Here is a 20,441-nt window from a genome sequence, read left to right as displayed (position 1 = left end):
TCCACCCCACGGACTACAAAACTAAATAAGCTGTGACAGGGTGGTGGGGGTGGGGTTTCGATTGTGGGTGGGGAAAGGGGTTTCAGGGGGTCGGTTGAGCCGAATTGGGCTGATCCCACTGAGCCTGTGAGCCGTCGTGCGTCGTCCTCCCTATTGTGCTTTAGAATGACCCCGTTGTTAGTGGGGCGTATATCGGCTATTTTTTCGTGTTAGAAATTAAACTGCATGAGTTTTGGGAATATTTTTTGATGATTTTTTAATTCAGGTGCAGGTTCCTTGAGCAGGAAGGCGTAGGTACCAGAGGTTTTTTTTTTTTTTTTTTTTTTTTGGAGGGACCGGGGTTTAGTGATGGGCCGTTGGGCACCGGAAGGGGGGGGGGGGTAATCTAGGTTGGATGAGTTGTTGGGCGGGGGTGGAGGGGGGGGTGTTGTTATTGATTAGCTGCTCCCTTGCTGGTATTTTAGCTCGGGGTTCCTGATCGCTGTTGTCTGAGGGACTGGAAATGGGTCGTTTGGAAACGGAAGGGGAAGAATCATGGGTAAGGGCTGGGGTTACTGGGAGTTGATGATATCAGGAGGTTGGGTACGGCTCGTTGCTTGGGCACATTACGGAGCTGTGTGCTTGACTGTATAGTAGTTGGTCCATGCCGGCCTGGGATGTGGTGGTGGTGTGAAGGTAGTAGCACTGGTGACTGCGGTGGTATAAGACATGATGAAAATATTGTCCAGAACACAGTTCAGTTACAGTTCACTCCTTCCAGTTTGTGAATATGGCTCTTTGCACTGATCACTGACACTCGCTCGGGCTTGCTGCTGCTGCTGCTGCTGATCGTTATTTCACTCTCCCAGTTGGGAGCGGGCCACCAGTCCTACTAGGGACTCTTTGACCGGGGAATAGGTTGGTTTTGGGAGTTTTGTTTGTTATTGAGAGTGTGCTATGGCACACATGCTTGCTGTTAGTTGAGGTGTTTACTGGCATGTGGATTTCTCAACAAGGCGTCACCCAGTGTCAGTCCCGCACCGCGCCCGCCCGGCTTTTGCCCTGCTATCCCCCATTTATTGAAGCTTTTCGAGATACATATTTACAATATTTACATTATATGTTGTATTATGTTATCTTTTAGAGTTTTTGCTCTTGATGAATTGATCATTATTAGTATATTAATTTCACATTTTACATTATTTATATTATTACACTTTCCACTGTGAGTTCTTTCTTGATGCTGTTTTACATTTTTCAATTTTTGTTTTGTGTATTTGTGACATTTTGAGGAGTGTAATGTGTTGTATCGTAGTGTCATATATTCCAATCAATTCATCGTAATATTGTCATTTCCTGTTCATTTTTGAGTTTTGGTATTTGATGTTTTATTATTTAACAATTTTCTAGTTGTGTTATGTGTTGTTGTTACATTTAGTAGTCATGTAGTGTGTTGTTTGTGTGACATATATATTCCAATCAGATTCGCTGTAATAATATCTTTTCATTTTCAGTTTTTTTGAGTTCTTTTTCTTGCTGTATTATATTCATTTTTGTGTATTGAGTGGCTGGGTGTTTATTTTAATTGGTGTGTTTGTTCTTTAAGTGATGGCGATGGTGTCGCCTTCCAGTCAGTACTGTGTGTTGCCAATGTAAGGGTTTTTGTGAGGCCTTTGCCCTTTTTGCGTCATCTGCAGTGGTTGTTGTAGTTTTTAATCGGTGTTTAATTTCGGGCGATGGCTGGGGTTGGGAATAGATAGGTAGTAGCGGGTGTTGGCTGTTGGTTTAGGATGGATTGGGCTAGCGGGGATAGATTGATGGCTTCGGTGGGTTGTGGGAGGTTGCGGGAATTAGCATTTTTAAGGTATTGTAATCTGAGAGAATGGAGGTAGGAGCGAATGGTAGGGAATGTGTATAAATCGTTTATTGCTTCTATTCGAGTTTTAGGTCTGAGGCTGTGCGCGAGTCGAATGGCGTGTCGGTCTAGTTTTAGTATATCTAGGTAGTGTATGGGATGGGCTGCGATCCAGGTTAGGGAGGCATAGGTTACGATAGGTCGGACAAAAACTTTATAAGTGTTTGTAATTTGGTTGGCTTTCAGTCCCCAGGTTTGACCTTTCAACCAGCATAAGAGGTTGAACCTGCTGTATGCCTTTTTATAAATATTATTAAAGTGTACATTCCATTTTAGATTGTTTTGAAACGTGATACTTAGGTATTTCAGGGTTGAGGTTTCTGTAAGCAGTTGATTATTAAGTGTGGGTCGGTATCTACGGTTGCCTTTTCTAAAAAACTATAAATTGAGTTTTGTTAACGTTAATTTTGATTTGCCAAAGATTTAACCATTGTTCGAGTTGGTGGAGGTAGGGTTGTATGCGTGATTGAAGGGAGCGGTTGTTGGATCCAAGGGCGAGGATTGCCGTGTCATCTGCGAATTGATATAGTTTGAGTGGGGGTGAGGGTTGGGGAATGTCTATACAATATAGGACTATAATAGGGGGCTCAGAGGGCTGCCTTGTGGTACTCCAGCTAATAAGGGAAATTTATATGATAGGGTGTTGTGGATGGTTATTTGAGCACTATGTCGGTTGAGGAAGTTGGCTAGGAAACGGATGATTGTGATAGGTAGTGGTAGATGTCGCAATTTAAAAATGAGTCCTGAGATCCATACTTTGTCGAATGCTTTTTCTACGTCTAAACTGATTAATGCGGCTCGTTTCTTAGGTGGGAGATATGCTGTAAGGAATGCTGAGATATGAAAGAGGTGGTCTTGTGTAGAATGTTGTGGGCAGAAACCTGCTTGTGATTGTGGAATAAGTTGGAGGGAATTTAAGAAGGAGAGATTCTACGGGCTAGATGATTTCTAATATTTTACTTAGTACTGGTAGCAGGCTTATTGGACGGTATGAAGTTATTTGGGAAGGTAGTTTGTTAGGCTTTAGGAATAGTAGGATTTTCGCATGTCCCCAGTGGGGTGGAAAGGAACCTGTTTGTATTATAATTTTGTATATATTGCATAGTGAAGAAAAAGGAGTGCTGCTTCTTTAATATGTCTATACGTAATTTGGTCGAGGCCAGGAGCAGTGTTCTTTTTGTATTTTAAAAGCTTGTGTATGTTTTGTACTGTGATTGGTGTGTTTAGAGTGTGTTGTTGTTCTATAGGTGGAGGGGGGTCGAACGTGGTGTGTAGTGGTGCTTTAGTAATGTCTGTGTATTCAGTTATTGTTTCATAATATGGATGGTAGAAATTAGGGTCGGTAGAGGGTGAAAAGACTTGTCTGTAGTAATCTGTGAAGAGATCAGCTTTTGTTTTTGGATTGTTGGGTGCGGAGTTGTTGTGTATTATTGGATAGTGAGGAAATGATTTTTTAGTTTGTGTGAGTTGTTTCAATTTAGTCCAGTATTTACGTGCGTCGGTTGTATTGGATAGTTCAGTGCAAGTGTTATTCCAGGTTTTTCGTTTTACGGCTTTAATAAATGAGCGTGCGTGTCGTAGTGTTGTTCTGTGTTCCCGAAGAGTGTTGGGGTCTCGTGTTCGAAGGTAGGCTTTGTATAGATCATGTGAGTATTGTAGTAGTTGAAGGGCTCTAGGTGGGAGTGGTGGTTTTGAGGGGTGTGAAGTATGGCGAGGTATGTGTAGTTGGTCTGCAGTGGTTAAGGCTGTTTCCAGTTGTGTTATTGTGTTGTGTAATTCTTCTTGGTTTGTCGGTGTAGTAATATTTTGGATCATGTCTGTGATAGTTTGTCTGTAGGCTGACCAATCAGTACGGTTATATTGTCGTACTGGTGGGGCTCGTTGGTTGTGTTGAAATGGGTTGGTTCGTAGGTTTGGTAGTGTTAGTATGCATGGTATATGATCACTTCCGATAGATGGTAGCATGAGTATATCACTATTGTTTGCTAGTGTTGGTGAAAGGATTATGATGTCAGGGGTGTAATTGGATATAGGTCGTGTGGGGGAAGGGAAAGGGATGTTCACTCCCCGGATGTCATGTAGAATTTGTTCATAAGTTCGTTTTGAGCGCTATCATATGATGTGATGTTAAAGTCTGCCATAATTAAATAGGTTGTAAAATTTTGGTTAATGTATTCTACAAATTCTTTAGGTAGGGGTGACCCTGGAGGAGTGTATATAGTAGCTATTGCAATGTTTTGATTGCCAATAGTTACTTCAATTATTAGGTTTTCTGTTTGGTATTCTTGTAATTGATGGTAGTGTGTTTTTGACGGAATTGATTTGTGTACACTGATTGCTACCCCTCCTCGGCCCCTGTTAGGACGGTCGGAGCGGTAGAGTGTGTGATTTTTGATTTGTGGTTTTTGTTTTTTAGTTAGAAACGTTTCATTAAAGATTATGACATCCGGGTTGTGTTGGTCGATCTGTAGTTCAATGAGCGGTCGGTTGGTTCTTAATGAGCATATATTACCATAGTAGATTTTCACTTTTTAAAGTAGTGGAGTTGGGTTTAGTGGGAAGAATGTGCAGTGCATTTTAGATCCTGAATACATGGCATCCAGATGAGTCTGGAATACCAACCGAGCCGCTAATTGAACCTGATCGAGTACATGGGCACGTTGCAAAGGTAGAACATTCTGTAGGACTAGGGTGATGAATTTGAGGATGTTCTCCATGGAGGGCGGAGGGAGAGTGGAGGTAAAGGTTGGGGTGGGTAGGTCAATGGGTGTTATGGGTAAGATGGTTTCAGGTTGGGATGGGACAGGTTGAGGTTTGCCCCTACATTTAGCGGAAAAAGTTGGGTGGTTTTCCTGGCATGTACTACAGTTCGGTGAAGCCTTATTAGTGCAGCTGGCTGATGAGTGATTACCACTGCAGATGGCACACACTTGGTCTCGGAAACACGGCTGGTTGGGTGGATGGTCGTATCCTTGGCAGCGTTCACAGCATCTACGTTGTGGCAGGGATGACCTTGACGGCTCCACACGGTGGCGTTTGGCGTAGATGAGGGCGCCATTCTGTAGCAGCTGGTCCAGGGTTGAGGTGTCACGTGACAGGATTCGAATTAGTGAGCTTGGTCCTCTGTCGTTCCTGAAGCGTATAATTTTAAAAATTTGCAGCCCTTGTTGTTGTAGTTGGTCTGCAGCCTCATTCTCTGAGTAGCTACGTTCAACACCGTATGCCACAACTGATAGTGTGGGCGCTGGGCGCGTAGATGGTGCATTGCGCCTAGGTTGTACGGCCATATTTTGGGCTATGGTGTGCTTGCCGAATTATGCTAGTCCAATAGAGTTGACCAGGATGGAGTAAAATGGCCTGGAAGTCTTGATGTTGTAGTACTCCTTACTTCTTTGTATTTCCAGATTATATTCCTTCTGCACGTTCGGTAGAAATCTTGTTATTATGGAGTGGATGGCCTTTGGCTGGTTTTTTGTCGGGGTCCAAGTGCTTCAGTTTAATTATATAGAATTGAGTTGGAACTCCTGTACCCGTAGCAGTTCCGCTTCGAAGCCTTGCTTGGTTTGGTAGTGCCGGGTTCCGGGCAGCTTCTGCATAGTTCAGAGTAGATAGAGGCATAAAGCCTGGTGAGCGGTTTTCAGCTGGTGGATGGAATGTAGCCGTAATGTTTGTTGTATTGATGTTAAGCGGTGACATGCCACTTGGTGATGGGTTTTCAGTATTGTAGAATGGGGTGTATGTACTCCCCGTTGATACACTTGGCTCTCTTTGAATAGCTCTGTGTTTTCTATCCTCTGGGCTTGGCGAGTCCCTGTCGATTTTCCTCCTCGGCATTCGAATAGTTTCGTCTTCCATGGATGAGGCTGGAGATACAGAGCGATCTCCTATCGTGGAGTCAAAACTTTCACGGTGACGGGTGGCGGCATCTGGTGTTCTTCTTCCGCATTTCTTCCTCGCTCCGGTTGGAGTGCATTTGGCGACCCCTGGAGTAGTTGGTCCGTATTTATTCATGGCTCCTTCTGAATCCGTCGTGATTGAAGTGACCTCTTTAGCTGGTTGGTTCAACTTCGTCTTTGTATTCACGAAGTCTGGTGAAGCCCCTGGTGGCGGAGTTTCATACCTCGTTGGATCATATCCCGCAGCGAGAGCGCCTGGTTCTTTCTTGGCTCCCTGCTGCTTATTTTCATTTTCTAGCTTCTTGTTAGTTCCCGTATTACTTGCCATCTTGACCACTGGACTAGACAGCGCAATACTGACTTGGATTGCGGGCTTGCACTATAGCACTTCTTATTAATGAGCAGTGTTCTTCCCAGAAAGTTTCGTCAGCCGGGTGGCAGGATTGAGCAACCGGGCGGGGAATACAACGTTAAAGATGAATGTGATTAAATTGCAATTTACTTCCCTCAGGGCATTAATAATATCAGACAGGTAAATATTAACTCCAAAATTGGAACTGTTTTAGTGTTATTAACACGAATAAGACATAACTGAAAAAACTGAATTTTTACTATTCTACTGCTCATTCATAATCATGTAACACCGGGCTTTACCACTCGGTTCCCTTGGAGTGCCATACGGATTTGTGACGTCCCGCGGAATAAAGTGCTCGCATGGGATTCCGCGCTATCCGGACACCGCTCGCACAGGACACTACGTGATAACCAAGCTAAACATTTACCCTCCGATGTAATGGATGCAATTATGCTGACAATAATGGAGATTCATTTAAATAAATAGTTTTACAGTATTTAAATTTAGGCCTAAATTTGAAACACACAGTAACTTAAATATGTATTATTTATTACGTAACTAGCACATACCTAGGTTTTGTTAACAGGGCGGTCTGTAACCGGCAAGATCCTAGGGAGAACACTGATGAGCATGATTGTCTATTGGTAGATGGTGCGCCCAGTTGGACCGGGAGACACCTCCAGTTGCCCTCTGTAGGTCCCTACACTAAACAAAACTGTCCTGGGGTGAAACCCCTCGAGAGGCTGCTTAGTCCACCTGTCTGATCGCTTTTTTAAGCTCCACTGGGGAGCGGTGTAGGGGTCCTCGCTGGACGGAGAGAGAAACAAGGCAGCTTACCGGTCTTACCAGTCCCTGTGATCCGGCGAAGTGTAGCAGTTCCACTGGTTCCGCTAGGTCGCTCTGCGTGGAGATGTTCGCTGGCTGGCGATTGTGGTACCCGCTGGTCTGTTAGGAGGTTCTGGATGCGCTATGTTGATGATATGTTTGCTTTAATAGATCACAACATCACTAACGACGATATCATCCTTGAACAATTAAATGCGACTGACCCATGATTAAGTTCACTTCTGAAGTTGAAACCAATAACACTTTAAACATTTTAGATCTCACCATTAATAGCAGCTCGAACAAACTTTCTTATAATATCTATAGAAATCCTACCCAAACCGTAAACACCATTCATCAAAATTCTATGCGCTCGGACTCTCAAAAAAGAGCAACATTTTATAGCCTAATTCATAGAGCTTTTAACATCCCATTATCTGGACGCAAATCGAAAGAAAGAACTCAACACTATCTACTTTGTTGAAAAAAAAACCTACCCAGTTTTGGCAGGTATTTCATAGATAGTATTTGTCAGTAAAATTGTAATCTCATCCACCTCAACTCTGCTCAGAGAGACAAAAAAGAAAGCAAATAAAACTACGCCACCTTCACATACACCAATAGAAATATTTACAAAATCACAAACATTCTTAAGAAACATAATGTCAACATTGCTTTTAAAACAATAACAATTCTAATCTTTTCTATAACCAGTACAAAGTCAGTAACATCAGTAACAAATACCACAAATCAGATGTATAATGTGTATTTGTCTTTGTCTATTTTACTTATTCTTACAATTATTCGGCTGATGATGTCCACCAAGATGGATGAAACATGTACTGATATTTGTTAATTGTTAATTAAACAAAAAAATCTTTCAGTATTGTAAAGGTGGAACCTTTGACTATACCTTTTAAAAATGTATACGAACGACAATATGGGCTTTGCAATGAAATTTATTTTATGCAATGCTTCTATTACGGGGGTAAATACGGTATGTCCATTTTATCTGGCAGAAGAACGAATTTCCAGATTTTTTCTGAATTATTTAACATTTCCCAGTTATTGTGTGATTTATTGAATTCCCTGACATTTCCCGATTTTCCATACGGGTGGACACCCTACTAGTCCTAACCACCTGAGCACAATGAGGGCCATCACTCAGAATATGACCGAGACGCCCACTCCTCTTTCATATCAACCGGTATCCCAACTCTCAGGACCGATTTCTAGGCTACTCAGATTTTTGCGCATGGTTCACGAACTAGGACATGACTACAGTAACCCACACACCACGAATGTAATATATTGTGAAGGTGTCTTTCGTTTTATTGTAAGGCCTTGGAAGGAACAGTAGCCTGGCTCCAGCCATTAGTGACATCGCTGATTTAGGGCCCCACCAGACGCACAAGGTCACCCACCTCTGCCACCACTCTGTCGTCACCCCATTATCTCACTGGAGATTTCCATGTGGCGTGGGAAAAAAATTAAAAGGTGGACCCAGAGCTTTCTGATTCCAGAGGACTCCAGTGGCTTCTTTTCTCGCAAAGTATCTGGAAGAGCCAGCTGTCTTATTTAATAGTTCTATTTTTTGTTGATATGCCCTCATAGTATTAATTTGAGACATTTTGCCTATTATTTATTTATTTATTTTAATTTTTTAGCCAGCATAGGACTACTTAGTAAGGTTTATGAAGGTTTTCTTCTTTCTGTCTGCCCAATACTATTTCATCCTTTCTGAACTTAATTTTCTTTCTGCTTCTGGAATCACTCTTCCTTTCTGCTTGTTGATTTTTGTCTGTAGTCTAGTGTATTTAGGTATCTTTCAATATTTTGAGTGTGTTTGTTCTGTATTTTAAATCTTCTATTGTAACGTGTCATGGTGACAAGAAAATCGTATTTCGGAAGAAAACCACCTCAAGAAAAGACGTTAAAGTACGTTACCGAAGGACAAGTTATCATTTTCATTTTGATTTTATTCTATTTGATTTTGTAAAATATCTCATTTGTTTTGCCTTGAAAAATTGATTGAGGACAAAGAATGAGGTCAGAAAATTGTTTGATACCGTAAAATTTGTATTACTATTTTATTTTCTGTACATCAAGTATAGTGTCTTAATTTGGTTATTGTGTCAAGTTTTATAATGTAAATAATAGTGCAATTAACATTTAAGGTAATAACTTTTGTGGCAGGGTGTAGCCGCACGTGCTTGTGCTGGTAAGATGATTCTAGTGATTTCCTGTTGCATCAGAAAGGAAGTTTCTGAAAGTTGTAAAGATCTTTTCTCATAAAAAATTTCGAAGCCCTGATTGGCTAAAATAACAGAGTCCCGAGTGTAATTCCTGTGCGCTAATTGGCTATCTCTTGATTGCCCCATTTCCGGCTCCTGGTGATTTGGCCAGGGCTGAGCTTATGTCCGTCGTCTTTGATTTTTGACCAGCGAAGAGAGCGGAAGTCTCCTCCGCCTGTGATGGGACTACCGGCCCTCCGACGTGAGCACTATTTGGTTCATGTTTTGGATTTTAACATTTAAATGTAAATTCTTATTTTAAATTTCTTTCCGCACAGGAGTTTGCCCGGGGTAACTTCCATTCTCCAATTTTAGGTTCAAATGACTTAGCTGTCGCAGCTAGTCATACCCCCTTTGTTTGGATGCATTCCCCTTTTCTTTGATTTTATATACCGTGTAATAAATATGAAAATTTTAATTTCCTCCAGGATTGTTTCCAGTAGCCCTGTTACATTTTAACGTATTCCTGTTTATGGTATGCTCCTTATTCAGAAGTGTTTTTGAAAACACAGCTACTTGATCAGGCTCTGCGTTAGGATAATTAATAATTAACACATTTTCTTTTCCTTGTTAATGTCTTAACCTGCATGTGGTGTTATGTTAACGTGTAATTTTTCCTTAACTTCTTTGGTTGTAAAGGGATAGCCCTTGCTAAACTGTGAGCTCATTTTCTTATATGTAATTTTAAGTTGGTATCGTCCGCAACTACCTTACAAAACTACCTTGTCATGACTCAAATTATGTATGTTAAAATTTTCTTTACATTGTTTTTAAGTCGTTGGCGTGAAGCTGAAGCCGAAGTGTTCAATTGGGATCACCGTTAATTTCGTTTTCCCGGCAATGCACTAGCTTCTCACGGACCTGGCAGGGTTCCCAAACGCTTCCCATTTCCTTTCTTTTAGTTGTCATGTTGGTTAACCTGATATTTATATCTTGATGTTGTTTATGCAGTCTTGATCATGTGTGAGTGTTTTATTTAACTTATCGGATTTCATGAAGATTAAATTTCCTTTATTATGTTTATTATTATTATTATTATTATTATTATTATTATTATTATTATTATTATTATTATGTGCGTATAGACCCAATGGATCACGCAAAGCTGTAACGATTCTGTTTTCTGAGTTGCCAAACAGCTCTCATCCTTTCTCTGTGGATCCTTTTTCGTTCTTCTGTCCACTTTGCTCCAGTCTTCTTTTTCACTTCGTTCTCTGGTTGCACTTTCCATCCATTAATTGTTTTCCTCTAGAGGTTTCTGTTCGTGGTGTCAGTTGAGTCCATATGGGCTTTTTCCAGATCCTTCTTCACTTCCAGTACCCATGGAATATTTTTTAGATGTCCTATGTAGGTGAGAATCTTGTGTGTCAATCTACTTGCCGGCAGTCTGCGAACGTGCCCATAAAATTTCAGATGTCTTCTGCGGATGTCTGCTGCAATGTTGGAAAGCTCTTCTGTCACTTTGCGTGACCTCAGTCTATATCCATCTTTTGTTTTTCGGGGGCCGAGAATTTTCCTCAGGATTCTTCTTTCTTCTTTTAAAATGTTTTCTAGGTCACCTTTCCCATTTAGTGTAAGGGTCTCACTGGCATATAAGACTTCGGGCTTGATTACTGTATTATAGTGTCTGATCTTTGCATGGCGAGACAAGCACTTTTTATTGTATATGTTGTGAACCCTAACGTAGGCTTTCCAAAATTTTTGTAGGCGATTTTTTTGGGCAGCCTTCTCGCCTCGCGTTGGTTCAAGTATTTCTCCCAAGTACTTGAAGTGGGGTACTCGGCTGATTTGCCCATATGTCGTGTTCAAATTTTGGATGTCAAGTTTTGAACAGAAGAACTTGGTCTTTTCAAAGGAAATTTGTAGACCAACCTTTCCAGCACATTCACTGAGGGTTTCAATTTGTTTAACGGTTGTGACTACATCATCTGTCAGTATGGCAAGGTCATCTGCAAAAGCGAGGCATGATATCCCATGTCTTTCAATGCCTTCTCCCACTCGCGGATAACTTTGTCTAGGACGAGGTTGAAAAGAAGCGGAGATAAGCCGTCACCTTGTCGGACGCCAGTTTTAATCGGGAATGGTTCAGAGATCTCCCCCATGAATTTAACTTTGGAGATAGTGTTAGTGAGTGTTGCCTTGATGAGGTTGAGGGTCTTGGAATCAAGCCCCAGTTCCTCAAGAATAACGAAGAGAGACTGTCGATCAACCGAGTCGTACGCTTTCCTGAAGTCAACAAAAATGCAGATGACCGGTTTGTTCCTCAATGCTTTGTATTTAAGAGTTGCCTTCAAGTTGAATATTTGTTCTGCACTCGAGTGACCAGGGCAGAAGCCTACTTGATATTCGCCAATACTTTTTTCAAGTTGTTCCTGCGTTCTCTTCAAAAGGCAAGCTGAAAGAATTTTGTATGTCACTTGGAGAAGAGAAATGCCCCTGTAATTGTTCACGTCAGTCCTATCTCCCTTTTTGTGTAATGGGTGGATGAGGGCACGCTTCCAATCCTGAGGTAATTTCTCCGATTGCCAGATATCTGTAACGATTTGAGTGAGTTCCTTGAGGGAGTTAGGTCCAAGATTTTTCAGAAGTTCCGCAATGATGCCATCTTCTCCGGAGGTCCTATTGTTTTTAAGTTTCAGGATGTGGCCGCGAATTTTTTTTCCTCTGTCGGTGGTGGAGATTCTGGGAAAGTGTGCCTTGGGGGTTCTTGATGGAATCTTGTAAGGGGCTCTGGACAGTTGAGGAGATCAGCGAAGTAAAGTGCTAGTTCCTGACAATTTTCCTGATTACTGAGTGCAAGTTTTCCATCTGATCTTTTGAAAGCCAGGTTTTGAGGAGCATACCCACAGACTTGTCCTCCGAATTCCCTGTAGAAATCTCGTACGTTGTAGTTACGAAAGTTATCTTCAATCGAGTCTAGTTGTTGCTTCAAGTGTTTTCTCTTGACCTGCCTGATGATTTTGGCTACTCGTTTTCTGGTTTCATTGAAATATGTTTGTTTTTCTGGTGATTTCTTGCTGTTGTATTTCTGGAATGCTTCTTTTCGTTCCTTCAAGGCACGTTCACATTCAGAAGTCCACCAAGGGTGTTTAGTATTCTTTTTCAGGGAAATTTGCTCTCGAGCTTTCTGGATGATTTTGTTGCGGAATTTCTTCCAGGTGCCTGCATGTTCCCTTTCCCATACTTCTTGCAGATTAGTGTTTCCAATCTGTGCCGTGTCAAACTTTGGTATGTGTGACCTCTTATGATGAATTTTCTTCGGGGTGAATTTTACCTTTATTCTCACTAGGTAGTGATCGGAATCGACGTTTGCTCCTCGGCGTACCTGTACATCGTGTACCTCTCTCTGCATGGGATGAGATATGGCAATGTGATCGATTTGAAATTCACCGATCCCTGGAACGGGAGACCTCCAGGTCTCCTGTTTCCGTGGAGATTTTCTCAGAGAAGTTGACATGATTTTAAGATTGTTTTGTTGACACAGTTCAATGAGTCTCAACCCGTTTTTGTTAGTGAATTTGTGAGCAGGGAATTTGTCAAGAGTTTTCTGGTGTTCTTTTTCTTTACCAATTTGTGTGTTAAAGTCGCCCAGCAAAATTTTTGTATCCTCTTTTGGAATCTTCGCCATGATGTTCTCAAGTTTAGCCCAGAATGCATCAGTTTTTTGCGGTTCTTTCTTATTGTCAGCGTTAGTGGGTGCATGTACGTTCACTATTGTATATTTCTTGTTAGCACATTGGATTCACATTGTCATGAGCCGGTTGCTTATGGGATTGACTTCTTTTATTGAGCCTACTATACTATTATGTACCATGAAGGCCATTCCTAGTAAGGGAGTTCCCTTACCAACTCTCCTGTCCGTTTTACTCTTGAAGATCCGGTAGTTTCCATAATCATTTGTGTCCTCATCAGTGAATCTTGTTTCCTGCAGGGCAAGTATCTGGATTTTCTGTTGAGCTAATTCTGTCACAAGATTGTGCAATTTACCAGGTTGGATTAAGGTATTTACATTGAACATGCCAATGTATGTGAAGGTTTTGGATGTTAGTTTGCCAGAGAACTCAGACTTTCTCTGTGTTCGTGATTGCCTGGGTTCTCCAGATTCCGAATACCCAGTAGCCGTCTCATGACGGGTGGATTGGTTACCACCTGGGGTAATACTGATTTTACTCTCACGAATCATCATAGCTTGTAATCAAAGATTGGTCCAGTGTTCCCACTGGGGAATTAGGACCAGGGATTGCTAGTTCCTGGAATAACATGTAAGTAATAATAATAACAACGTAAATGTTTCCACCTTTTCAATACTAAAATATATTCACAAAATTATAAATTACACGGTACTAGTTTCGACCCATCTAGGGGTCATCATCAGCCGTATTGGAGCAAAGATCACTTTTGGCGAAATCCTAAGAAAATGTTATTTTAAAGAATAACAAGTGAAATGAGATATTATGGTAATAGTTAATAATACAAGGAATATACATATTGAGAGGTTTTTAACAAAGAATAAAGTATAAATGGGGTGTTGTAAAAATTATAATCATGGAAATCAGTAAGTTCTTGTGTTGAAATGACATATATAAAATTATATATGGCTTAGGAAGAGGGCTTAAGGTGGGGCTGAAGGGTGCGGGAGAAAGTGTAATTGTCTTGGAAAAGTACCTTTGATTAAATTTAGGATTGAGTTTAGGTTGGCTGCATTATTGTTTCTGAGGAAAGTGATAAATAGATCGAAGAGTATGTTGGGTTTCTCTGAGATTTCATTGAGATTGTGACTGGCATTAAAGTATTGGTCTAGGTGTATGTAGTAATTTTCCATTATGTTGAGTAAAGGGCAAACTGGGAGAAACTTCATTATCAGATACCACGAGCACACTAACGCAATAAAATACAACAGGTTTTCAGCCATCGGCCAACACATGCAAGATTATAACCATAATTTCACCAATATTGAACAAGACATGGACATCCTCGTATTAGCAAACAAGGGCCCTTTACTCAACATAATGGAAAATTACTACATACACCTAGACCAATACTTTAATGCCAGTCACAATCTCAATGAAATCTCAGAGAAACCCAACATACTCTTCGATCTATTTATCACTTTCCTCAGAAACAATAATGCAGCCAACCTAAACTCAATCCTAAATTTAATCAAAGGTACTTTTCCAAGACAATTACACTTTCTCCCGCACCCTTCAGCCCCACCTTAAGCCCTCTTCCTAAGCCATATATAATTTTATATATGTCATTTCAACACAAGAACTTACTGATTTCCATGATTATAATTTTTACAACACCCCATTTATACTTTATTCTTTGTTAAAAACCTCTCAATATGTATATTCCTTGTATTAACTATTACCATAATATCTCATTTCACTTGTTATTCTTTAAAATAACATTTTCTTAGGATTTCGCCAAAAGTGATCTTTGCTCCAATACGGCTGATGATGACTCCTAGATGGGTCGAAACTAGTACCGTGTAATTTATAATTTTGTGAATATATTTTAGTATTGAAAAGGTGGAAACGTTTACGTTGTTATTATTATTACTTACATGTTATTCTCAGTTCAATACGGACCAAAAACATGAAATACATAACCATTGGTTCCTGGAATGTAACTATACAGCCGTACCTACTAGGTAAACAGACGCTGACCACTTCGCCGCTCGATCCGAGTCAGACGCGAGGTGGATTTTATTTTTGGTTCTTCTGCCCTCTCAGCCATTGGGACATATGTCCTCTTCTGCCATCGAAGCCATTGACCACAGTTCTAGTTTCCTCAGTTGATCCGCGAGTGCTTATTTGACTACGTCTTATTCACACTTGTCCTGTATATCTACAGGAGACTTCCCCTATTAGCCATTGGGACGCGCCGTGTCGGGGTTGAGGGCCCCATCCCAGTGTCGCATGCAGGGTTATGCTTATTTCATACTCAGTTCGGAACTAAACCCCCACGTGAGCTGACCAGGTAATAATGTATTATGCTGTCCAGCGTCACATTGCCAGTCTTAAAAATGGCTGACAATAGTGGCCAGCAGTGTGACCTTGGCAACGCTGATAGGAAAAGGAATATAGCATATCTTATTAGTGGTTTCTATGGAATTTATGACAAAAGAAACAAAATGAGTGCAGTTATGTCAACTCTAGATCGTGTTATCTATGGAATATTTGTTGTATTTTCCAAGACTGCGGACATTTACGGCATGGTATTCATATTAAATATTAATCAAAAACCCTGTTATACAACAACAAAATCACAAAATAACACTCGCTTATAACACCACAAGTAGAACCACTATTATTCCTCGGAAGCCATAAAAGAAGTACAGTTCTTCTGAATAAGCCGACAAATGACGCAGCACCATTACACATGATCTTACCCACTTATTATTATTATTATTATTATTATTATTATTATTATTATTATTATTACTATTTTGATGCTGTAACCCCAGATCGGTTACAGTATGCAACTCTCTCATGTCTTCTTTAAGTTCTGTGATCGATCTATTATTATTCTTACTCTTACATAATTTTTCTATTATTTTTCTACTGATTATATTTTCTGGTGACCGTATTAGATGCCCTAAGAATGATATTCGTTTCTTTTTCATTGTGCTAGACTCAGGTTCTATTTCTTTATAAACTGTCTCATTGGAAGCTGTCCGGCTCCATGGCTAAATGGTTAGCGTGCTGGCCTTTGGTCGCAGGGGGCCCGGGTTCGATTCCCGGCAGTGTCGGGAACTTTAACCTTAATTGGTTAATTTCGCTGGCACGGGGGCTGGGTGTATGTGTTGTCTTCATCATCATTTGATCCTCATCACGACACGCTGGTCACCTACGGGAGTCAAATCAAAAGACCTGCACATGGTGAGCTGAACATGTCCTCGGACATTCCCGGCACTAAAAACCACACGCTATTTCATTTCATTGGAAGCTAGTCTCCAGACGCCGTTTACTTGATCGTTTTTTTTTTAAACAGGTTCTCACTATTCTCCTTTCTAAATTGAGTACTCTTATCTATTGCAACTGTGTTTGTTGTTTTGAATAATGTTTCACATGCATATGTAATTTGTGGCTTGGTGACTGTTTTGTAGTGTTTCAATTTGGTTGCTGCCAAGAGACACTTTTTATTATATGTATTCCTGGTAACATGCAGTGCTGTAACCAGTTTATCTATTCTGTTTTGCCATGCTGGTTTCTTGTTGAGGTTGTATGTGATTATTTCACCTAAATGTTTCAATTTTTCTACAATTTATTTCTTGGTCTCCCAGCTTAGTTTTGTTTGCAAGCGGAAATTGAGTTAGCATAATTTCTGTTTTTTCAAATGAAATTTTCAAACCAATATTTTGAACTATTTCCTGTTAAGATTTTATTTGTTGTTTTGTTTCCTGGATATCTTTGGCCAGAAGAGCTAGATCATTAGCAAATCCTGGACAGTTCAAATGTTCTGGGTTCCAATTTTTATATTTTTCAAGTGATTCTTTTACCAATCCCACATAATGTACTCTAGTGCACAGTTAAAAAGAAGAGGTGACAATCCGTCACCCTGTTTTGAACCAGTTGTTACCAAGAATGGTTCAGAAAGTTCTCCTCTGAACTTAGTTTTAGAAATTGTATTAGTTACAGTAAGTTCAATCAATTTTATTAGCTTTGGGTGAAGTCCAAAATGTCTTAAAATTTTTAATAATGATGGTCTGTGGATGGAGTCGTAAGCTTTCTTGAAATCTATAAACGTTATTGAAAGGGGCTTGTTTTGTTTTCTGTAATATGCCATGACTAGCTTCAAAGTTATTATTACCGGGCGAGTTGGCCGTGCGCGTAGAGGCGCGCGGCTGTGAGCTTGCATCCGGGAGATAGTAGGTTCGAATCCCACTATCGGCAGCCCTGAAGATGGTTTTCCGTGGTTTCCCATTTTCACACCAGGCAAATGCTGGGGCTGTACCTTAATGAAGGCCACGGCCACTTCCTTCCAACTCCTAGGCCTTTCCTATCCCATCGTCGCCATAAGACCTATCTGTGTCGGTGCGACGTAAAGCAACTAGCAAAAAAAAAAAGTTATTATTTGTTCAGAGCACCTTCTCCAAGGTCTAAAGCCTGCCTGGTATTCACGTAACTCTTGATCAAGTTGTTCTTTAATCCGATTATATAGTATCTTCGAGAAAATCTTATACCTGCAGTCAAGGATGGAAATACCTCTATAGTTGTCTGGATTACTTCTTTCACCTTTCTTATGAATTGGATTAATTATAGCTGTTGTCCATTGTTCTGGGAATTTTTCTGATATCCAAATATTCTATAATACCATATTTACGTGAATAATACCCGCATATTAAAAAAAAAGAATTGAGACACAAAATTGGGGTGCGGGTTGTATTTGAGTCAATGTTGGCATTTTTTTTTCAAAATCAGCCTTCCTGAAGTTAGGGTGTGAGGATAATTCGGTGGCGGCGATTATTCGCATAAATACTATCATATGCAGGGATGTCTGAGTTGCACTGCCAGCATATTTCCACATCTCTGCAAAAACCTGGTCTTCTCCACACGCTTTGTAGTTCTTCATTTCCTTAAGCACTGTTTCAACTTCTTTTGCTGTAGCTGGGTTTATATTTTCTGATTTAGTTTTTATCGAGGTATGTGTATCAGTTAATAAGAGCTTTTTCAGGTTCACCACTGTTCAACAGCTTGTTAAATGCTTCCACCATGGTTTCTGCGTTTTCCTTATTGTTATGCGCTATTTTTCCATCTTTATTGTTCAACAGTAATATGGGGGGTTGTATTTTTGCAATTGTTTACCAAAGGCTTTGTAATAATCTATAAAATTGGTTTTGTAATAATTTTCCCCAATAGAGTTTATTAAATCTTTTTGATATTTTCTCTTAATTCTTCTAATCATTTGGGTGAATTCTTTTCTGACATTCTTGAGGTTCATGGCATTTTCTTCTGTTTTGTGGGCTTGAAATTTCAACCAAGCTTGATGTCTTTCTTCATACATTCTATCACAGTCAGAGGTCCACCAGCCATGTCTTTCCTTGGATTTAAAGGAGGTAGATCTGCATGCTGTTCAAGAATTGGTATTAGTTCATCTAAATTATCTGTTAGTCGTGTAGTTCCTGTTCTTTGCCGATACTGGGCATTCTGGATTAACTGATGGGGGTCGTATGTCCTTTTCTTCTTAATGGAGTAAATTTAATCTTGATTTTAATTAAGTAATGATCTGAACCAGTGTCAATTCCCCTTAGAACTTTGATATGGCGGAATTCCTTGTGAAAGAATTTGTCCATACATATGTGGTCTAGCTGCCATTCCCCTTTTGTTCATTCAGGATGTTTCCAAGTTTTAAGTTTGTGTGGTTTTCTTTTAAAATATGTAGATTTGGAGATTAGTCCATGGGTTCTGCAAATTTCTATAAGTCTTTGGCCATTTCTGTTAATATATTTATGAGAAGTCCACTTTCCTACTACATCTCGATACTTCTTTTCCTTACCCAGTTGAGTGTTAAAGTCCCCTATAAGGATTTTGATGTTATTCATATTTGTTTTATTCATTGTCTGATCGAGAAGATCCCAGAAATTGACTTCTTGCAGAGTTTTTGTTAGGAAATTTTTTTCATGGGCATTTAAGATGGTGTAAAGTTTGTTTGTGGTTTGTAAAGTTAGAATTGCAATTTTCGGTGAGATGGCTTTAAAATCAATTACGGAATCTATTATTTTAAAATTTACCATAAATCCTGTACTAAATTGGGGGCAATGTTTCATGACCCTTTGGCCTGGCTTCCCATTGTACACTCTATAACTTTAAGATTCAAACAGATCTTCTGTTAAATTTCACATTTCTTGGAGCCCTACCACAAGAATATTTTGTCTATCTACTGTAATTCATCTGTTAAGCTCGTGAGGTTTTCGGTTTTCAGTAAGGAGTTTATATTGTGCATCACAATGTAATTAATACGCTTATGTTCGATTCTATGTTTGTATGTTTGGTTACATGTACGTATTTTTGAGTGTTCAAATTCATTCTTGTCTTTTAGGTGACTACCCACCAAATCCGATGTAGTCTTCTCCATCCTTAAGGGGTTGGACGGTGGAATTCTTTTAGTAAAAGACTTTTCCATATCTGACAATCAAAGTTTATCAACCTTACGTGCAGCCAGCTTCGATTTACAACTACTGTTGTTAGCCGCAGAAGATATTTATTCAGCCGCTACTAGCATGTGAAACAGACGCTGTTGGGGCACCACCGCTAACATGTGGAACCGTCATGCCCTTTATTGCCTCAAGATGTTTATTTTCTGCCTGTATAGGCAGAAATTTGGTTGCAGGTTTCATGTTGTAACGTTGTTCTGTTTTCTCTGCAGGTTGCTGCTAACTGTGATGGCTTCATGTGCTATGGACCACTAGTGCCAGACGGTTACGGATGTTGCTACAACCCCCGAGCCAACGAGATCATCCTGGGTGTGTCTGCATTTAACTCCAGTCCAGAAACAAGCGCTCTCAAATTCCGAGAAGCATTAGAACAGTCTTTCAATGACATGCACGATGTATTGTTGAAGGTTTCTACAAAGGCTAAACTCTAATTTTGCAGTGGGCCATGATTGTAAGCATTTAAAAGAAGACTGGTTTATACTTTGACGATGGATAGCTGGTATTATTTTCAGTAACCCTAACTCTGCATCCTGGTGATACTCTGTAGTAGATATTTGTTCAGTCCTGACAAGTGCTCATGTGTCATGTATATTTTAACCAAAGTCGTGTTTTCTTGAATCAGAATAAAACCAGTGACTAGTTTTGTAATTAGAATAAGGTTGTACAAGTGTTTTATACCTATGTATTTTGTATTGTAAATATTAAATCAGTATTAAAAATTATCTGAGATTCTTTATTTGCCTTGGTTCTCAAATGATCATCATCTCCTCGGACCCATATTTTAAACCATTTGGTAGAGTAAACCAAAACTTTGTAGTTAGCACACTGTGGCTAAGGCCATACAGTGATGATGATAATTATCGTGATAGAATGGAGACCTTGTTCTAACGGCAATACGTAAGACAAAGGCTTCAATGCCATGAATAACGTGAACTGAGAGAATTGGCATATATTGATCGTGGATCTACTAATACCTAAGATGCTAAATTGTGCGTGGTTTTATCGTCACCAGTCTTGA

At 40.0% G+C, this 20,441-nt stretch overlaps 1 protein-coding gene across 5 annotated transcripts in view; it reads left to right on the top strand.

Annotated features, from left to right (window-relative positions):
• Positions 1-20,145, top strand: part of LOC136871792 (carnitine O-acetyltransferase) — a 219,798-nt gene extending 199,653 nt beyond the window's left edge. For all 5 annotated transcript variants that reach the window (XM_067145382.2, XM_067145385.2, XM_067145384.2 and 2 more), the window contains exon 14: positions 19,636-20,145. In XM_067145382.2, coding sequence (XP_067001483.2) covers positions 19,636-19,854 — 219 coding nt within the window. In that variant the 3' untranslated portion in view covers positions 19,855-20,145. The remainder of the gene's footprint in view (positions 1-19,635) is intronic.
• Positions 20,146-20,441: the final 296 nt, after the last annotated feature.

Source organism: Anabrus simplex, chromosome 4 (assembly GCF_040414725.1).
Source record: "Anabrus simplex isolate iqAnaSimp1 chromosome 4, ASM4041472v1, whole genome shotgun sequence".
Lineage (NCBI taxonomy): Eukaryota > Metazoa > Arthropoda > Insecta > Orthoptera > Tettigoniidae > Anabrus > Anabrus simplex.
This window is presented reverse-complemented; position numbering and strand designations above follow the sequence as displayed.